At 42.3% G+C, this 15,431-nt stretch overlaps 1 protein-coding gene across 8 annotated transcripts in view; it reads right to left on the minus strand.

Moving 5' to 3' along the window:
* Positions 1-15,431, minus strand: part of Syne1 (spectrin repeat containing nuclear envelope protein 1) — a 461,163-nt gene that overhangs the window by 80,147 nt on the left and 365,585 nt on the right. For all 8 annotated transcript variants that reach the window (XM_055615901.1, XM_055615897.1, XM_055615895.1 and 5 more), the window contains 6 exons: positions 10,578-10,733; positions 7,902-8,072; positions 5,577-5,710; positions 4,993-5,197; positions 2,864-3,046; positions 2,174-2,320 (listed from right to left, as the gene is read on the minus strand). In XM_055615901.1, coding sequence (XP_055471876.1) covers positions 2,174-2,320; positions 2,864-3,046; positions 4,993-5,197; positions 5,577-5,710; positions 7,902-8,072; positions 10,578-10,733 — 996 coding nt within the window. The remainder of the gene's footprint in view (positions 1-2,173; positions 2,321-2,863; positions 3,047-4,992; positions 5,198-5,576; positions 5,711-7,901; positions 8,073-10,577; positions 10,734-15,431) is intronic.

Below are 15,431 nucleotides of genomic sequence, written 5' to 3' on the forward strand. Positions count from 1 at the left end.
TGCTGCTGTACTCGGTTACTCGTTCTCCTTGACCCACAGTAGGAGCTTATGTGTAATATCTCATCTATAGGATTCTTTTACTCTCCGTACAACAGAGGAAGGAAAAAAAATTATGCTGACGACTGAAAAGTTCATTGCATACTCATTAAACTTAATTGATTTATGCTAATACACCCCTTTATTATTCACTAACAGCTGCAATATAGCTCTTGGCATGAATAAACATTGTTATAATAGGTTATAAAGAATCACTCATTTTATCTTTAAAACAAATCCCACGAGGCTAGCACCACTAGTTCCCTCTCTCAATGAAGGAAGGGAGGGACAAGAAATCAGGAAGTGGCTCTAGGTGACAGACCCAGGTACAAAGACATTGTCCAGTTCTTGCTAGAAGGAACACAGCTTCACCCGGGCTTTGAAAATACCATGCATTGCCTCAAGAGCATCGGTTTTATATTCTTATATTGATCCTAAACCTCCAAGTTGAGAAGCCCCAGACAGACAGCAGTCAAGACTTCAAACAAACTGAAGATTTATTTCGTGTGAGGACCTTTTGCTCTATCTAAAAAAACCAGCTATAGGAAGCAGAATGTCAGCTCACTTTTTGTACTCTCTCTCTCTCTCTCTTTCTCTGTGTGTGTGTGTGTGTGTGTGTGTGTGTGTGTGCTGCATGCTCTTTGAAAGGCTCCTGATCCCTAAAGGAGTAAACCTTCCTGATTTTTGAAACCAAGGGATTCAATGGTGGAATTTCCATGGATTGACATTTACAACACTAATGTGACCTGCTCCTTATGCACTGACAGGGAGGAGGTTACTGCTCCAATAGGAGAAAGCCTAAAAGGAACAACCCAGTCCCACAGACATGACTGAACGGCACAATAAACCACAGGATAAAATTGTGTCACTCATAAAAATGGAAAGCCTGACCCCCGATAGAGGGGGCAGACTTTCTTAAAAGACTCTCGCTGAGCCAAACGGTCTTGAGTTCACTGGTTTGGGGGGAGAGGAAGCCACAGAGGACAAGAATCCAGAAAGCAGAAAGCTGGTGCACACAGACACTGGAAGCGGTGTGGCTTCCAGTGGCTGGAGAAGTAGATGGGTAGTGATGAGGACGGGAACCCTTAGGAAAGACAGAAGCCCAGGAGTCCCAGCCTTGGCCAGTAATGATGGTCTTACTCTTAAGAGCACTGGGAATTCACAGGATTTTTTTGCCTGGATCTATGTGTATGCCTGTGTGTGTGCAGGTGCACATGCGTGTGTGTGTGTGTGTGTGTGTGTGTGTGTGTGTGTGTGTGTGCACGCACTGAAGCCAGAAGTCAGTCAATATCTAGTGTTTTCTTCAACCATTCTCCACCTCAGTTTTGGAGACAGGGTCTCTCTGTGCACACAGAGCCTACCAATTTAACAAGAGGAGATGACCAGCAAGCCCTAGAAATCCTCCTGCCTCTGTTTACCTCATGGGTGCCAGACTTAGGCATGTGAGGGAATTGATAGTTGTTTACATGTGAATTAGACATCTGAACTAAAGCCTTCCTGCTTACATGGCAAGAACTTTGCCTAAGGAGTGAGCCACTGCTCCCGTTCCCACAAGGACGATTTCACACCAACAGAGACATTAAATTTGCAAGTGTACTGTATTTTAAAATTTTGGTTTATTAAATATTTAAAATGATTAATAATTCAATAAAATATTTTTTCCTCCTAAAGCTGTATTAATAATGCTAATTGACAAATCATACTATAAACAGTTGTGGGATTAATGTGATGTTTTCATTTGGAAACAATATAGGCTGATTGAATCTACATAATTAGGCGAAACTCTCAAGACAAAGGCCTTCCTGTAGTTTATAGAAAGGAAGTGGGAAGGAGTAGATAAGGGTCTGAGGAGGTGGCAGAGCTTGAGAAGATCAGAGTAGAGCTGTGGTGGGGACTCTGAAGTTATGAGAGGCAAGATGGACTGGAGGAGGGGAGATGGTGGTCCCTAGGGACTAGTCCTGCCAGGGCTCTGATTAGAGCTGGGCAACTCATCACTGAGACACTGTTTTTTCCTCTCAGGGGCCAGGAAGGAAGAGCTAGGGCTGATTCGGGGAGGTAGCAGAAGAAAGTGGTTGGCAGTGAGTCTCTCTCAAGATTTTGAGAGTTAAAACCTGGAAGAAAGATTACACACACTTACTTTCAGCTCTTCCATCCTTTCCTCGATAGAAGAGAGGTCTGAGGAGTGAGTGGGGTCCTGCGCTTGGAGGCTCTCCTCGGCTTCCACGATCCAGGCCTCTAGGGCTTCTAAGCTCTTGGCAAATGTTTCATAGTCAACAACTCCGGCCTGTGTTTTCACAAGAGAAACTGGCATTGCAGTGAAATGCACTGGCTGGCATGTTTATGAAGCTCCGCGGAGGGCAAGCATCTACGGCAGGATCCTTTCTGAGAAGCTGTTCCTCAGCTGACAAGGCAGTGACGAAGTTTCCCTCCTCATTTATGCGGGCTGTCTTTGTTTCTAATAACTCATGAAGTGCATCATAAACTATCTTCTAAGTAAGCATTTTGCTTTTTGTTGGAAGCTACTAAATCCACATGAATTTCTACCATTGGAGCCACTTAGTGTCAGCTCGTTGGGTACTATGAAGGAATGATTTAGAGGCTGACCTGCTAAACTAAACCAAATTTAAAAGCAATTTGTAGAGAACAGTATAAAACAACCACCACCTTTCTTTGACCCCAGTGGGACTTTTAATTTTAATTGTTTTTTTTTTTTTTTATGTTTCAGTGATACTGGAAGTTCATGTCAGTGCTGAGGAATCTGCTTCCTGTGTTTCCCCCCAGACATAAAAACGACCAGTCTCTAGCACACTCGTCGCTGGCTGCCTACCTGCAACACTGCCTGCTGCTTGCAGAGTGCCTGCTCCAGGGCGCCCAGGCGCTGGCTGAAACAGAGCTGCTCGCACTGAATGGCTGCAGCTGCAGAGTCGTCCACCTGTTGACCAAGCTGCTCTCCCAGCTCACGGAGCACGAAAAGCGAGTCCTTGGCTGTGCCCAGCCCCTTGAGAAGGTCCTGAGGGAGAAAACAACACACTTACTGCAAAGCATGTTTCCTGTTCTCAGTGCCATCAGCAGCTGGCAAAGGGCCTCACACAGAGGTAGGCAAGATTCCTGTGTGAGCATTACACTAAGTACCTTCACATTAAGAAAAAAAAAATCAGAGACTGGTTATAATATTTTTAAAAATATGAATTATACGTGTTAGCAATTTAACAACACATTTTATATCACACATACAGGGAGAGAGATAGAAACAGAGAAAGAGAATGCTCTTCTGATTAGACTGTGGATATAGCCTAGTTTTTGAGTATTTGCTTAGAGTACACAAACTCCTCTCCCTAGTTGCAGGGAACAAAAAAAAAAAAAAAAAGAAAACAGGATGTTTATAATACAAGCCATATAAGCTCATTATATTTTCTTCAGAGAGATACAAATAACGTACATAAATAAGGGAGCAAAAGAAAGAACCAAACCACTGAAGAAAGGAAAGAGGGAAGTAAAGAGTGGACAAAAGTAAAAAATGGGAGAGAGAAAAGTAAGGAAGGAGGGGGGACAGAAAAGAAGAAAAAAGGAAAGAGAAAGAAAGAAGGAAGGAAGAAAAGAGGGAAAGAGAATGAGGGATGGAGAGAGAAAAAATAAAAAAAGAAAAGAGTAGGAAAGAAAAGAAACCACATATACTAGATGAGGCAGTAACTAGAAAGCTTAGGTCATTTTTTTCTCGCTTTTTAATGTATGTAAATGTATCAGACTGAAGACATGGTGATACATTTTGCCTTTCTTACTTATTTTTACAGAGGCCTTGGGCATTAGTCTACCTTCCTGTAGCTACAACAGGGCTTGGGTGCCAGTGAGGTGCAGAGGGCAGAGATGGTGCAGGCAGGCAGAGCTAGGAACCTTCTCCACCTCTGTTTCCATGGCATCTCCAGCCCGTGTCTTATAAAATCCAATTATATGTGCATAGCCCTGAGCCAGTGGGGGTTCCCTGTTTGTGGGCTCTCTGGTGGACTAACAGATCACAAGGGACTGCCACTCCTGCTGACTGCTGGGGTCCAACTCAGACAGCACGGAGAGTACAGCCCCTGCCAGGCCTGAATAAGAGAACGGCGAAGGGCACCTTTAACTTTGACCCTTTAACCTTTAACCTTGCCTCGGGTCAGGAGCACTGAAGATGACAGAACTTGTAAAGATGAACTATGTCAACAGGAAAAAAAAGGTTATCTTTAATGTACATAATAACCCTGTCGTTTTAAATCCTTATTTAGACTGAAGGTACAAGCTCGTGTTCATGTAGTTGTTTTATAAGTTGATGACTTTAATAAACCGATTTGGGAAAGCTTTTAGGAAGATCTTTGTAACAAAGATCATTAAAATAAAGACAAATAAGGACAAATAATAAGAGGCAAGTAATGGATGGAGTAAGAGAAAAGCTTTTCTCGAAAGCCCTAAGTAGGTTATTGGCAGCTACAGTGGAAAAGGGAATCATGTCAACGCTATTAAAAAGTGTAGCAGCGAGCTGAGACAGACTTCTCTCTGCTGTTAAATTCCTGAATGAGGCTATTGTCTAGATGCTCCACAGCAGATAGGAAGTCTAAGAGGCTGATATCTTTAACAGCGGACTTTTTAAAGGCACGGTTTCCCCAGGTGGGTACATCTGACAGTGACTATTTCAGGACAAATAGACTGCCTACATTTTCCTCCATGGATTATATCCCATTAGGGAAAAGTAGGGAAAACAAGCCATTTTTAAAAATAAAACAGTGGGAAAGACACTCGCAAATTTTAAACATGTGCAAGAAGGCTCTGTAAGACTAGCAGGCTCTTCAGTAAACAGGGGGATGATTTAGGGCATAAACTCTTTCACAAATTCAGATAGCCCTAAAGCTCAAACACATCTACACTGACAGTAAAAAACCTGTGAAACTGAAGGACAGCAAGTCCCAAACAAGTTCCTGGACATACATTACAATCCTGAATCCACTTGGTGACTTCATCTTCGGCGATGTCCTTGCTAGTCGCTCCCTTCAACAGGTCACTGGTGCTCTCCTCCTGTTTCTGGACTGCAGAGGCACACTGTTTTGAGTAGTCCTTGTATCTCTGCCAGAGCTGAAGGAGGGCCTTGCTGGACTGCAGCTGCTCGGCAATCTCTGCCAGTAAGTTATTCCATCTACAGGCAACAGGGACCACTTAGAGCACATCTCTCCCTGAACACCATCTCTTACTGTTTTATTTGTCCTGATTCTGGCTCACATGAATATGGCCATGACAAAAGCAATGACTCGTGTCTATTTAACACGGTAAAGATTACCATGTCGCACTCATATGCCGAGGGGATGAAAACTATCTCTGGAATGTTAGCAGTCCTGATATGCTGAATGATCCTTTCCAAATGTCCTCTTTCTGGTTATTTTTTTATTATTATTAAATTCAATTTGTAAAAAATAAAACATTAGTGAAGTACACTCTATAGCTCTGAAACTGAAAATGCTAGAAAGTCTTAATGATAGTGCATTTATGGTAAGATGTAAAATTAGCCTGTCCCATACCTCATGTTGGCTTCCTGCAGGGTTCTGGAGAGGGTTTCTGTCACAGGTGGGTGACACTCCTTCAATAGTTGGCTGGTGATAGAGCCAAATTTCTGCAAGCCCTCTTCCTGCTTTTCTAGGCCATCATGAAGATTCTGCCCAAAGAAAGAGTCCCACAGATGACCAATGTCAACTAAATTCTAATGAGCAAGTTTAAAGCAGTTTAATTATAGAAATACATGTGTTACTCCACTGTTTTTAAAAAGATAATCTTTTCTTTTTTCTTATAATCCTGTTCCTGTGGCATCGAGAGGGGTCACAGAAACTGAGCCCTCTCCAGCACAGGGGCTCTTTTCGAAAAGTCCATCGGATGCCCTTGCCTAGAGCGGAAGCTGTGGCAGCGGTCCAGGTATGGCCTGCTGCACTATGGCTCTTTTTGCCAAACCCAGGCCACCGTGTCACTAATATCAAGAGTGGTTCTCCCAGTAATTGGTGAGTGAGTTGGCAAATCACTGCTTTTCTGGGGACCGCCTCTAAATACTATCTGATGCAAAGAATTTTCTATGTCTACCTTTTTAACTCGCAGGAAATAACTGCATATCCACAGAGCAATCAACTTGGATAACGGTTCAAAATCATTCTGTTTATCCTGAAGGATGGTTAAATTAATCTAATTAGAACAGTGGTCCTCAGCATTCCTAATGCTGCAACCCTTTAATACAGTCCCTTATGTTATGGTGACCCCCCCACCATAAAATTATTCTTTGTTAGTACTTTTTAACTGTAATTTTAGTTGATTCCTAAAGGGGTCATGACCCATAGGTTGAGAACCCCTTGTCTAGAACTATCACACTCGCAGAAACAGAGTAGAATGGTAGAAGAGAGGTGGGTGGGGAAAGGAGAGATGTGGATCCATGGAGAATAGTTTCAGCTAGGTGGGAGGATTTGCATTCGTGACCACCATGCACAGATGGGCGGCATTACAAACTGCTGAAGTCACTTAAGGCAGAGAGGCTTTATTCGATAAGCTGGTGACATCTTCTACCTAGTGCCGGCGAGAGCACAGGAGCGAAGCTGTCCCCATGGGCTCGCTGCGACAACACACACCCATAACCCCATCACTAAGTGGCTGAGGCAGTGGAATCATGAGCTTCAGGTTATTCTGAGTTCTGTGGTGAAACCCTGTCTCGTGTCTCTGCCATGTTTTCCTGGAAACACTGTTCAAAGGACAGCCTCAGTTCTTCCTAAAGGGAAAGCAGGATATGAAAGTATACTACTGTTTAGCAACATCCAATTGCTTGCAAAGCAAAATATTCAAGGAAAAGTCCCATAAACCTTACCTATCCTGAGACAAACTTCAGATAATAAATACAGAATATGGTGGTTTTAAAAGTTCTCCAAATTAAAATAAAAAAATGTGGTTTTAAATTTACTCTTTCCACAGTGAGTTTTAATGGTGCTTAGTAACTGCAACAAGAACTTAAGTTTTAAAGAAATGTTTATACATCACATTCTTCCTTTTTCTCAAATTCATCCTCAAAGGGCACACCCTCATGAAAGCACACCTGGGAGCTCAGCAACACATCAACGCAGGTCAACGTGTGGGCTAGGTGTAAGAAGGTATGTGCTGGGCTCCTGGTGGCACCCCTATCCCTTGAGAGTCTGTGCTCCCCAGCCCATGGTCCGTGGATTTTAGCCAAGAAGAATGAACAGGGACAGGCCAGTAGGGCACGGTATCCAGGTAAGCAAGGGGGTGAAGAGAGACCATGAATCTGAGAGCGGTAACCTGAAGAGTGAGCTGGACCTGGACTTACGACAAACATCATCAGGTGCATTCTGGGTGGATGCGATCTTGATGGAGACAGAAAAACAGTGAATGCTGGAAAGAGGGTGGCATGGCCATCACCTTGGCCAATGGGATTCTACTGATCAAACTGAAAACCGGATGTTTAAGTGTTTACCACCTTGGCTATTTTCCTCTCTGTTTCCTAGTTCCTTAGAAGATCTGCAGGAAGCAGGATAAGCAAAGAAAGGAAAGTCATGAATGATGATGACAGCGGGTCAAGGGAGTGGATTTGGGTAGCCAACCATTTCATAAAACATACATGTAAGTAGGTAATTTACATAGAAGGATGTTAAAAAAAATCATTTATATATCAGCTAACCCAGTATTTGTTACCTATAAGCAGGTTCACTTAAGTTAAAATTTTCTTTTAAAGCATTTATTTTTAATAATTAAATGCTAACAATGTAAGACAATATTTTAGAATGATATTTCTACTTGCTAATTTATTTTTGTTTTCTGTAATGGAAGGTGATGTTAATATGTAATGAACTTTTTATTACCTGCAGATTGTCTACCTGAACTTGAACAGCTTCAGAGGAACCAGTGAGCAGACGGAATCGAGACAGAGAGTATCTGGCCTCCATTATGTGACTGTTGATCTCCTCAAAGGCTGCTTTGTGGTTACCCCACTGGTCAAGCACTGATGTCAGAAATATCTTTAATTGTCCAACCTTTTGGAGAGAAGAACACTTGTCATACCCACATATAACTTAGTATGATGGAACAGAAAAGTATTACCCTCTGAAATGCTTCATTGGGGGTTCTAGGCACTAAAAACTAATGGAAACTAAACCACCGGAATTTCAGGCTGCTGTGAGCTGCCCAGTGTGGGGGTCGGAAACTGAATCCCGGTCCTCTGAAGAAGTAGGTGTTCTGAGCTTCTGAGCCAGCTCTCTGGCCCTAAAGGACTAACTTTAAATTTTTAACAGTGTATGTTTCCGGTACCAAACAATGAATGGGTTTTATAGTGACATCGGTGTTCAGGTCCATACTGTACCAAACTGACTCCCCACCACCTTCCCTGCACATCCCCCTCACATATGCATGCATGTGAAATACAGACTTTACTTACATATGAAAGTCAGACAAAAAAATGTGAACTTAGTCCCGGTGTGGCTTAATTTTCTTAACATGATCCAGTTTTATCCTTTTTTTTTTTTCTTTTTCTTTTTACAAATGACACAATTTCATTCATCTTTCGGAATGAATAGAACTCAGTAAGCACATGCTACATTTTTATCCATTTATCTCTTGACACACACCTAGGCTGACTCTAACTTAGCTATGGTGAATGTGCGGCAATAAGCATGAACAGGCAAGTGTTTCTGCAGCGTGTCGGCTTAGACTCCAAAGACGCCACTCCTGCAGTAAGTACACTCTCTGTACTTACTGGCTCCGGAGACAATTTTACCTCTGTCTACAGCACTTAAAAGCGCATCGACCATGGGTTTCTGCATGTCACTGCTAACCCACACATGGTCCTCTGAATGTGGAGTAAGTACAGCGAGGGATGAATATGGGAAGAGCTCGCAGGAATTAATTTGCATCTGCCCTCTTCTTCCTTTCTCAACATAAAGGGAAAATGTTGAAATCAGTTGGGATGCTATCTGATGGGCCCCAGGACAAAGAAAGTGCTGCCTCAGATGTAAGGTCCAGGCCACAGGTGCGGGCGGGGGCAGGGCTGTTCTAGTCATAAAATAGACCTGAAGATGAGGGGAGGTGATCAGCGGGAGGGTTTGCATTGCCTGCTTCTTCTCTGCATTCTTGTTCGTCTTTAACAAGGCAATATTCCAGTGAGCAAAATGCTTAATTGATGACAATATGGTAAGTTGTTCCCAGGCCTTTGTGGTGATTTATAGAAATGTATAAAATAAAGTAGATTTAAAGCCATGTCAAGATAATAGGGAACTAGAGTGGAAAGCTGGTCTGGAGAAGAGCCCATGGTGGTAGGAGCTGTCTGGCATTTCAGTGCGAGCTCATTTCTGTACCTTGACAGTGTTCACTCCCCACAGCCCTTACTCAGCTCCCCACTCCATGTCCCTTTTCTCTTCCAAAATAGCCCCCTTTCTGTTTACATGGTATGTGTGAAGTGTATGTGAGCGCGCACATGTGTGATGTGTGTGACTGCACGCGTGCATGTGTGGATACACGCATGCAAGTGTGAGTGTGAGTGTGAGTGTGAGTGTGTACTCAGAGTGCTGGGGCCGATGTGAGTCACAGTGAGCACTCTGGCACTTACTGTTCTTATTGGAAGATTCAACACGCTACTGAGTGCATCATCAAGGGTCTTTGTGGAGATGAGCTTTTCTGGCAGAGACTTAGGCCAACAAGGGAAAGCTAGCATACGCCAGAAGGAGGGAGTAGATGATCCAAAGTCTCTGAGTGCAGGGCATGCCTACTGGGCTCAGCAGGAGAGTGAGGCCAGCGTGGCTAAAGCAAAAAGACCTTGCACGGCAATGGCAGGAGACAGGATCAGACAGCTCAGCACCAGCTCTGGTTTCATCCGCTGTGAGACCAGAAGCTACTGTGTGACTTTCAGCATGGCGATGTTATGAGATGACTTCTTCATTCTAACTGGTTCTTCTTGGAATGGGAACTGCTTAAGAGACCATGGAGATGATCCAAGCAAGAGAGGGCAGGGGCATATGTCAGGGTGCTAGCTGCACAGGTGGGTTGGGTTCCAATCTATTGTGAGAGTGTATCTGCCAGCATTTTTTTAATGAACTAGGTCTGAGTATGAGAGAAAGAAAGAAGTGAGGAGCGACTTCAGAAGTTTCCTGTGCAAGCAACTGGCATGGAAGAGCTGCCATTAACTGAGATGGTACCAAGATATGGTTCGTGGGAGAAACTTGGACTTAGTTAAGGCATAGGAGTTCGAAATGCCTGTTGCTCACACGAGAAGATATCTACTGATTTCAGGTTTTTCTTTCTGTCTCTACTTAGAATTCTGGGAGAGAGTAAGGATGCAGACAGTCTCACTGGGGAATTATCTATGTCTGAGCGGTATCTCTGACTATGAGGATGGGCACAACTGAGAAAGTGGTATATTAAAAGACATTGATGAAAGAGTCACCAGAGGTGATGTAGCGATCTGGTAACTGTTCACTCGGTTGCTTTCAGCGAACATCGACCCTGAGTCTTACAGGAACGGGAGCTGGTCTGGGGAAGAAGCTTACCATGTGGTCTAAACTGGCCCAGGTCTGCCTGAGTTCCCTCAGGGTGCCCATGACACTGCCGGAGGCCTCCTCCTTCTTGTTCTGAATCAATGCAAGTCCATTCTGCTCAATTTTCTCTACTTCCTTTTCTTTTGCTTTAATCAAATCTTCCAGTTCCTGTAAGATTAAAAAAATATATATATAGTTATTTTAAATTGTTCTATTATGGAACTCTGGGGTGCACTGAAATTGAGTCATTATAGTTTCATGTGCTAAAACCCTGCCACTAATCCAAAAAGATGACCATTCTCAAAAGAGGGTCTGTCCAGTGATACCTCTTTCTATACTTAAATGTTAAAAAAAAAAGTCTTTTTATCCATAGTAAATTAGCATAACCTGGAAAATATAAAACCTGATTATCCGGCAGATAAAGAAATGTCATTATAGATCTTTTTCAAAGAGCTGTAAGGAAAGAAATACATCTCAAAAATTGTAACGTAATTATATTCTTAAACCCAAACATGCCGATGTTCTAAAAGTCACATGGCCTGGCCTGTGACAGGATGGCACATGAGATCCATGCACAGTTTTGCTGCTCTTTGGCTGTGCCACTCTGGGAAAGTGAGTCTCAGTTTCTTAAAATGGGGAAACTAAAGTCTGGGAAAGAATTCCTCTTATTTTCTCTTTCTCCAATACTCTGATGCTATGTGATTCAGAAAGGCTACAGGCTTCTTTGTGTCTTAAATCCTCATTTTCTTTGTAACTGCTAGAATAAAATGTTCAAAAAAAGAAGAGTAAAATGAAAAAAGGCTCAGAGCTCATCCTTACATCATACATTACAGGGAGCTAGAGAGATGGCTCCACGCAAAAGAGCTCTGGCTGCTCTTCCAGAGGACCTGGGCCCAATTCCCAGCACCCACATCATGGTTCACAACCATCTGTACCTCCACATCTGATACCCCACTCCAGCCTTCAATAACGGCACCAGGAACACATATGGTGTACATAGATGCACACAAGCAAAGCACTCATGTTCAAAAAGTTTATTTATTTATATAAAAACAAAAACCACACATTACAACCTCACCCAACCTCGTGAATACCACTGAGGCCCAGTTAAACAATCTGAGATTGCTGTCAATATTTTTATAGATGGAGAATCAGGGTATCAAGCCATTCAACCTATCTGGGGTCACAAAACTGCTGAGGCTGGCAGTGGAAATGAGGCTTTTTAAAAGGCCCTTGGAGAGCCCACTAAACACAGTTCTGTGGAAGGGTGTGACTCACATATTGGGGTATTAAGATATGGTCACATCCTCACATTCGGAAGCATTAAAGTAATTAAGGAATTAAAGTAGATCCAGAGACCCTTCAGGTTAGAAGGGAGAACATTTCAAAATACTTTAAGTTCAGATAAAATTAACCATGTTATTTATCCTTTGAATATTTATCCTTTGAATCCTCTCAACTCATTCATATTTTATGTGGGTGTGTCCAGGCCTGCCAGTTTATGCATAGAGACGCCAGAGGTCAAGTCTCAGAGGTCAAGTCTTCCCAATCCCTTCTTTAACTTATCTTTTGACACAGGCTATCTCCCTGAACCTGGAACTCACAGACAGGTTACACTGGCTGCCCAGCAAGCCCCAGGGATCCTCCCGTCTCTGCCTCCTTAGTGCTTTGATTCCAGACACCATCACATCCAGCTTTTATGAGGATGCCAGGGATTCAAACCCAGGTCCTGAATGTTTGTACCACAAACTATTTACCAGCTCAATGATTCCTACGTGGATTAAAAAAAAAATGGTGTAGCTAAATGTTAGTGAAGTGTTTATGAGAAGACCCCACTAAATTAAGCACAAATAATGTACTTCTTTTGAAATTATCACTTCCTAAGTTGTTTTTGCTGTGACTCAATGCATTTTTTAAAGATAAGGTCTCATGCATACCATATTGGCCTTGAACTCACCATGTAGCCACAGCTAACCTATTTTTCTGATCTCCTGCCTCTATATCCTAAACTCTTGGACTTCAGGAGAGTACCACCACTTCTATGTGCAGGGTGCTAGGGAGCAAAGCCAGGGCTTTGAACATGCTAAGAAAGTACTCCATCGCTGAGCTGTAGCCCCAGCCCTCAAACATATCCTCTCTATTTCATCCATAAAATAGGGCCAATAATATATCTTCTGCTTGTCCCAAAGGAATAAAATTAAAATAAATATATGTAAAATATCTTGTAAGCTGTTAAAAGTAGCCAAATTGCATTCAGTTACTTGGTAATCTACTATGCTTCCCCGAAAATTTATCTTTCCCTCCTGAATTGTCATAGAGCTAATTTTTTCATAGCATATTAATCAGAGATGTATGTATTGATTAGCTTAAAATGATTTTTGTTTTTATGTCATTCTCTCATGTCTTCGATTTGTCAATATTATGACAACTTTGATAACTATTGAAAAAAATTAATGATAACTGAGGTAATAGTTTATTTAGTATAGAAAATATAATTAGCTTTACATTTAAAAATGTTTCTGTATTTTTTCCTAGGGAATAAATAACTATGCAGGATCATCTCACTTCATTTAGTATGCAGTGTATAATTACATTAGCTTACATTTTAGTCTATAATAGAGACCCACAGTGATCCTTCCTGTAAGATCCTAAAATTTGATCATTAGAATTAAATATATCTTCACCCACAGTGGCAAACCTTCTCAGAGAGCAAGGCTAAATGGATGATCCATGGATAATACATGTCAGAAGAGCTGCCCACACGGAGTACATGTGTGTGACAATGAAACCCAGGAAGAAAGCAGGATTGAAATATGTCTCTGTGTAAAGTGAAGGTAGCCTGTCTTTCCTTTCAATCATATTTTTTTTTAATGTTCAGGTTATGATCAATAGAGGCAAAGGCCAATCCCAACATTTCTGTAATAGTAAGTCATTCTCAACTTGGATTAATTCACAAATATCAGTTTTTATGTTGCATTCAATCAATAAATCACCTCTAAAGAGACTGGAAAATATTCAAGCTGCTTAAAACAAAACAAAGCCCAGATCCAGCCACTGATTTAAGGACACTGGCTTGAATTACATGTAGAGGGCCAAAGAAACAATTTCTCAAAAACGACAATAAATTTTATCAAGGTTTGTAGAGTTGCCAACTAGAACCCGCCAGTCAGGCTATTGTGATTTATATATGATGTCTCAAAATAACTGTGTGGGCTTCTCTCTGGTTTTTCAGTTTTGAAAGAAATGGCTTTTCATTTAAATCAGGAATTGGCACCAGCATAGAGTTCTTTAAACCAAAATGTCAGTTTTGTCCCGGACACTGCCTGAAGTGACCTTCTGGGAGCCTAAGACTTCGTCCCACAAGCAATAAAATTTGGCTGAACTTGTGTGATAGTTTTCAGCCTTCAAGGTGTCTATTAAAAAGAAGATGTATGTGGGAGTAGAAGCTAAATAGAAAAAGACCATGTTGGGGGGGGAGTGAGAAAAAGAAAGTGGGCCTGGGGAGATGGTTCTGTGATTACGCGTGGAGACAGCTGCTCCAGAGGACTGGAGGTCGGTTCCCAGCACTCATGTGGGGCAACGCACAAATCTCTGGGACATCAGGTCCAGTGGATGCAACTCTCCCTCTTCTGCCTCTGAGACACACACACATACACACACACACACGCACACTCGAGATAAATAAAATAAATCTTCCTTAGAGGGAAGAGAAAGCAAGAGAAGAAAGGAAGGGCAAAGGAAGGGATAGTATGAACACGGACACAGGATCAAACTCGAACTCTATGGAGAATGCCAACAAGCACTGCCGCAGTAAAGTGACCCTGGCCATGAGACCGGGAGGCACTCATCCTACTGACGCCAACGCTTCCGGGCTGACCGTTTAAAACTAACGGGAACATCTGAACTTTGAAGACTCAGCAAAACTATCACTTTTCAACCTTAAAAAAGTGAATTTTTGAAATGCTGGCTTAGTTTTTCAGATTTTAGAGTTTATGGCCTAAATTAGAAGTATCTCTGGCCTCCAGAAGACGCAAAATCCTACGAGAGCATGTGATCGGCATATTTAGTGTTCAATCTTTTGTACATCCCTCTTCATTAAAAAAAAAAAAAAGACACTTATAAGTGTTTCTCACTGGACAGTGGGTACACTCAGGTAATCTTAGCATTTGGGAAGCGGAGACAAAAACATCAGGAGTTCAAGGCCAGCCTTGGCTACATACTGAGTTTAGAGGGCACATTGGACTTCATGAGACTCTTAAAAAAAAATAAAAAACTAATAATTTCAGACAGCTTTAAACCTGCAGCCATCCTTGGGCCACACAGCCTTCCTCTTCTTAACTATAAGACTCTGTATGAGGGCTTAAGGATAAGGCCCTCATTATATGCTTCCCAACCAGAAATCAGGCTGCTTGGAGAGAAATTGTTACTCTTTGAGATGGAAGGTGGGAAACTGAGACTCGAAGCCAGGAGCTTCCCATGGGAAAGCTTCTCACCTGAGCCTGTCCTTAGGAGACACTGTGGAAGAAGATCCATAGCTCATGCTGGTGGACAGAGCTGTGTGTGAGCTCCTTCCAGAGGAGAGACAGAGCTAGTCAGCCACACGGCACAAACGAATGCTTGATTTTATTTTATTTAATAGTATTGATGTATAGCTTTGAGAGTCCCATGTAGCTCAGGCTGGCCTTGATATCACTATGCAGCCAAGGGTGCCCATGACCTTCTGGCCCTCCCGTCTCCTAAATTCTGAGATGATAGGCCTGTACTACCAGAGCTGGTTTAAGAGTTCTGAGGACCAAATGAGGAGCATGGCTTTTAAGTAATGAGGAGCAAGGCTAGTCTTGGTTGTTAATATGTTTCCTTTGAATA

The sequence above is a fragment of the Psammomys obesus genome, unplaced genomic scaffold (genome assembly GCF_907164565.1).
Source record: "Psammomys obesus unplaced genomic scaffold, mPsaObe1.curated_primary_1811, whole genome shotgun sequence".
Lineage (NCBI taxonomy): Eukaryota > Metazoa > Chordata > Mammalia > Rodentia > Muridae > Psammomys > Psammomys obesus.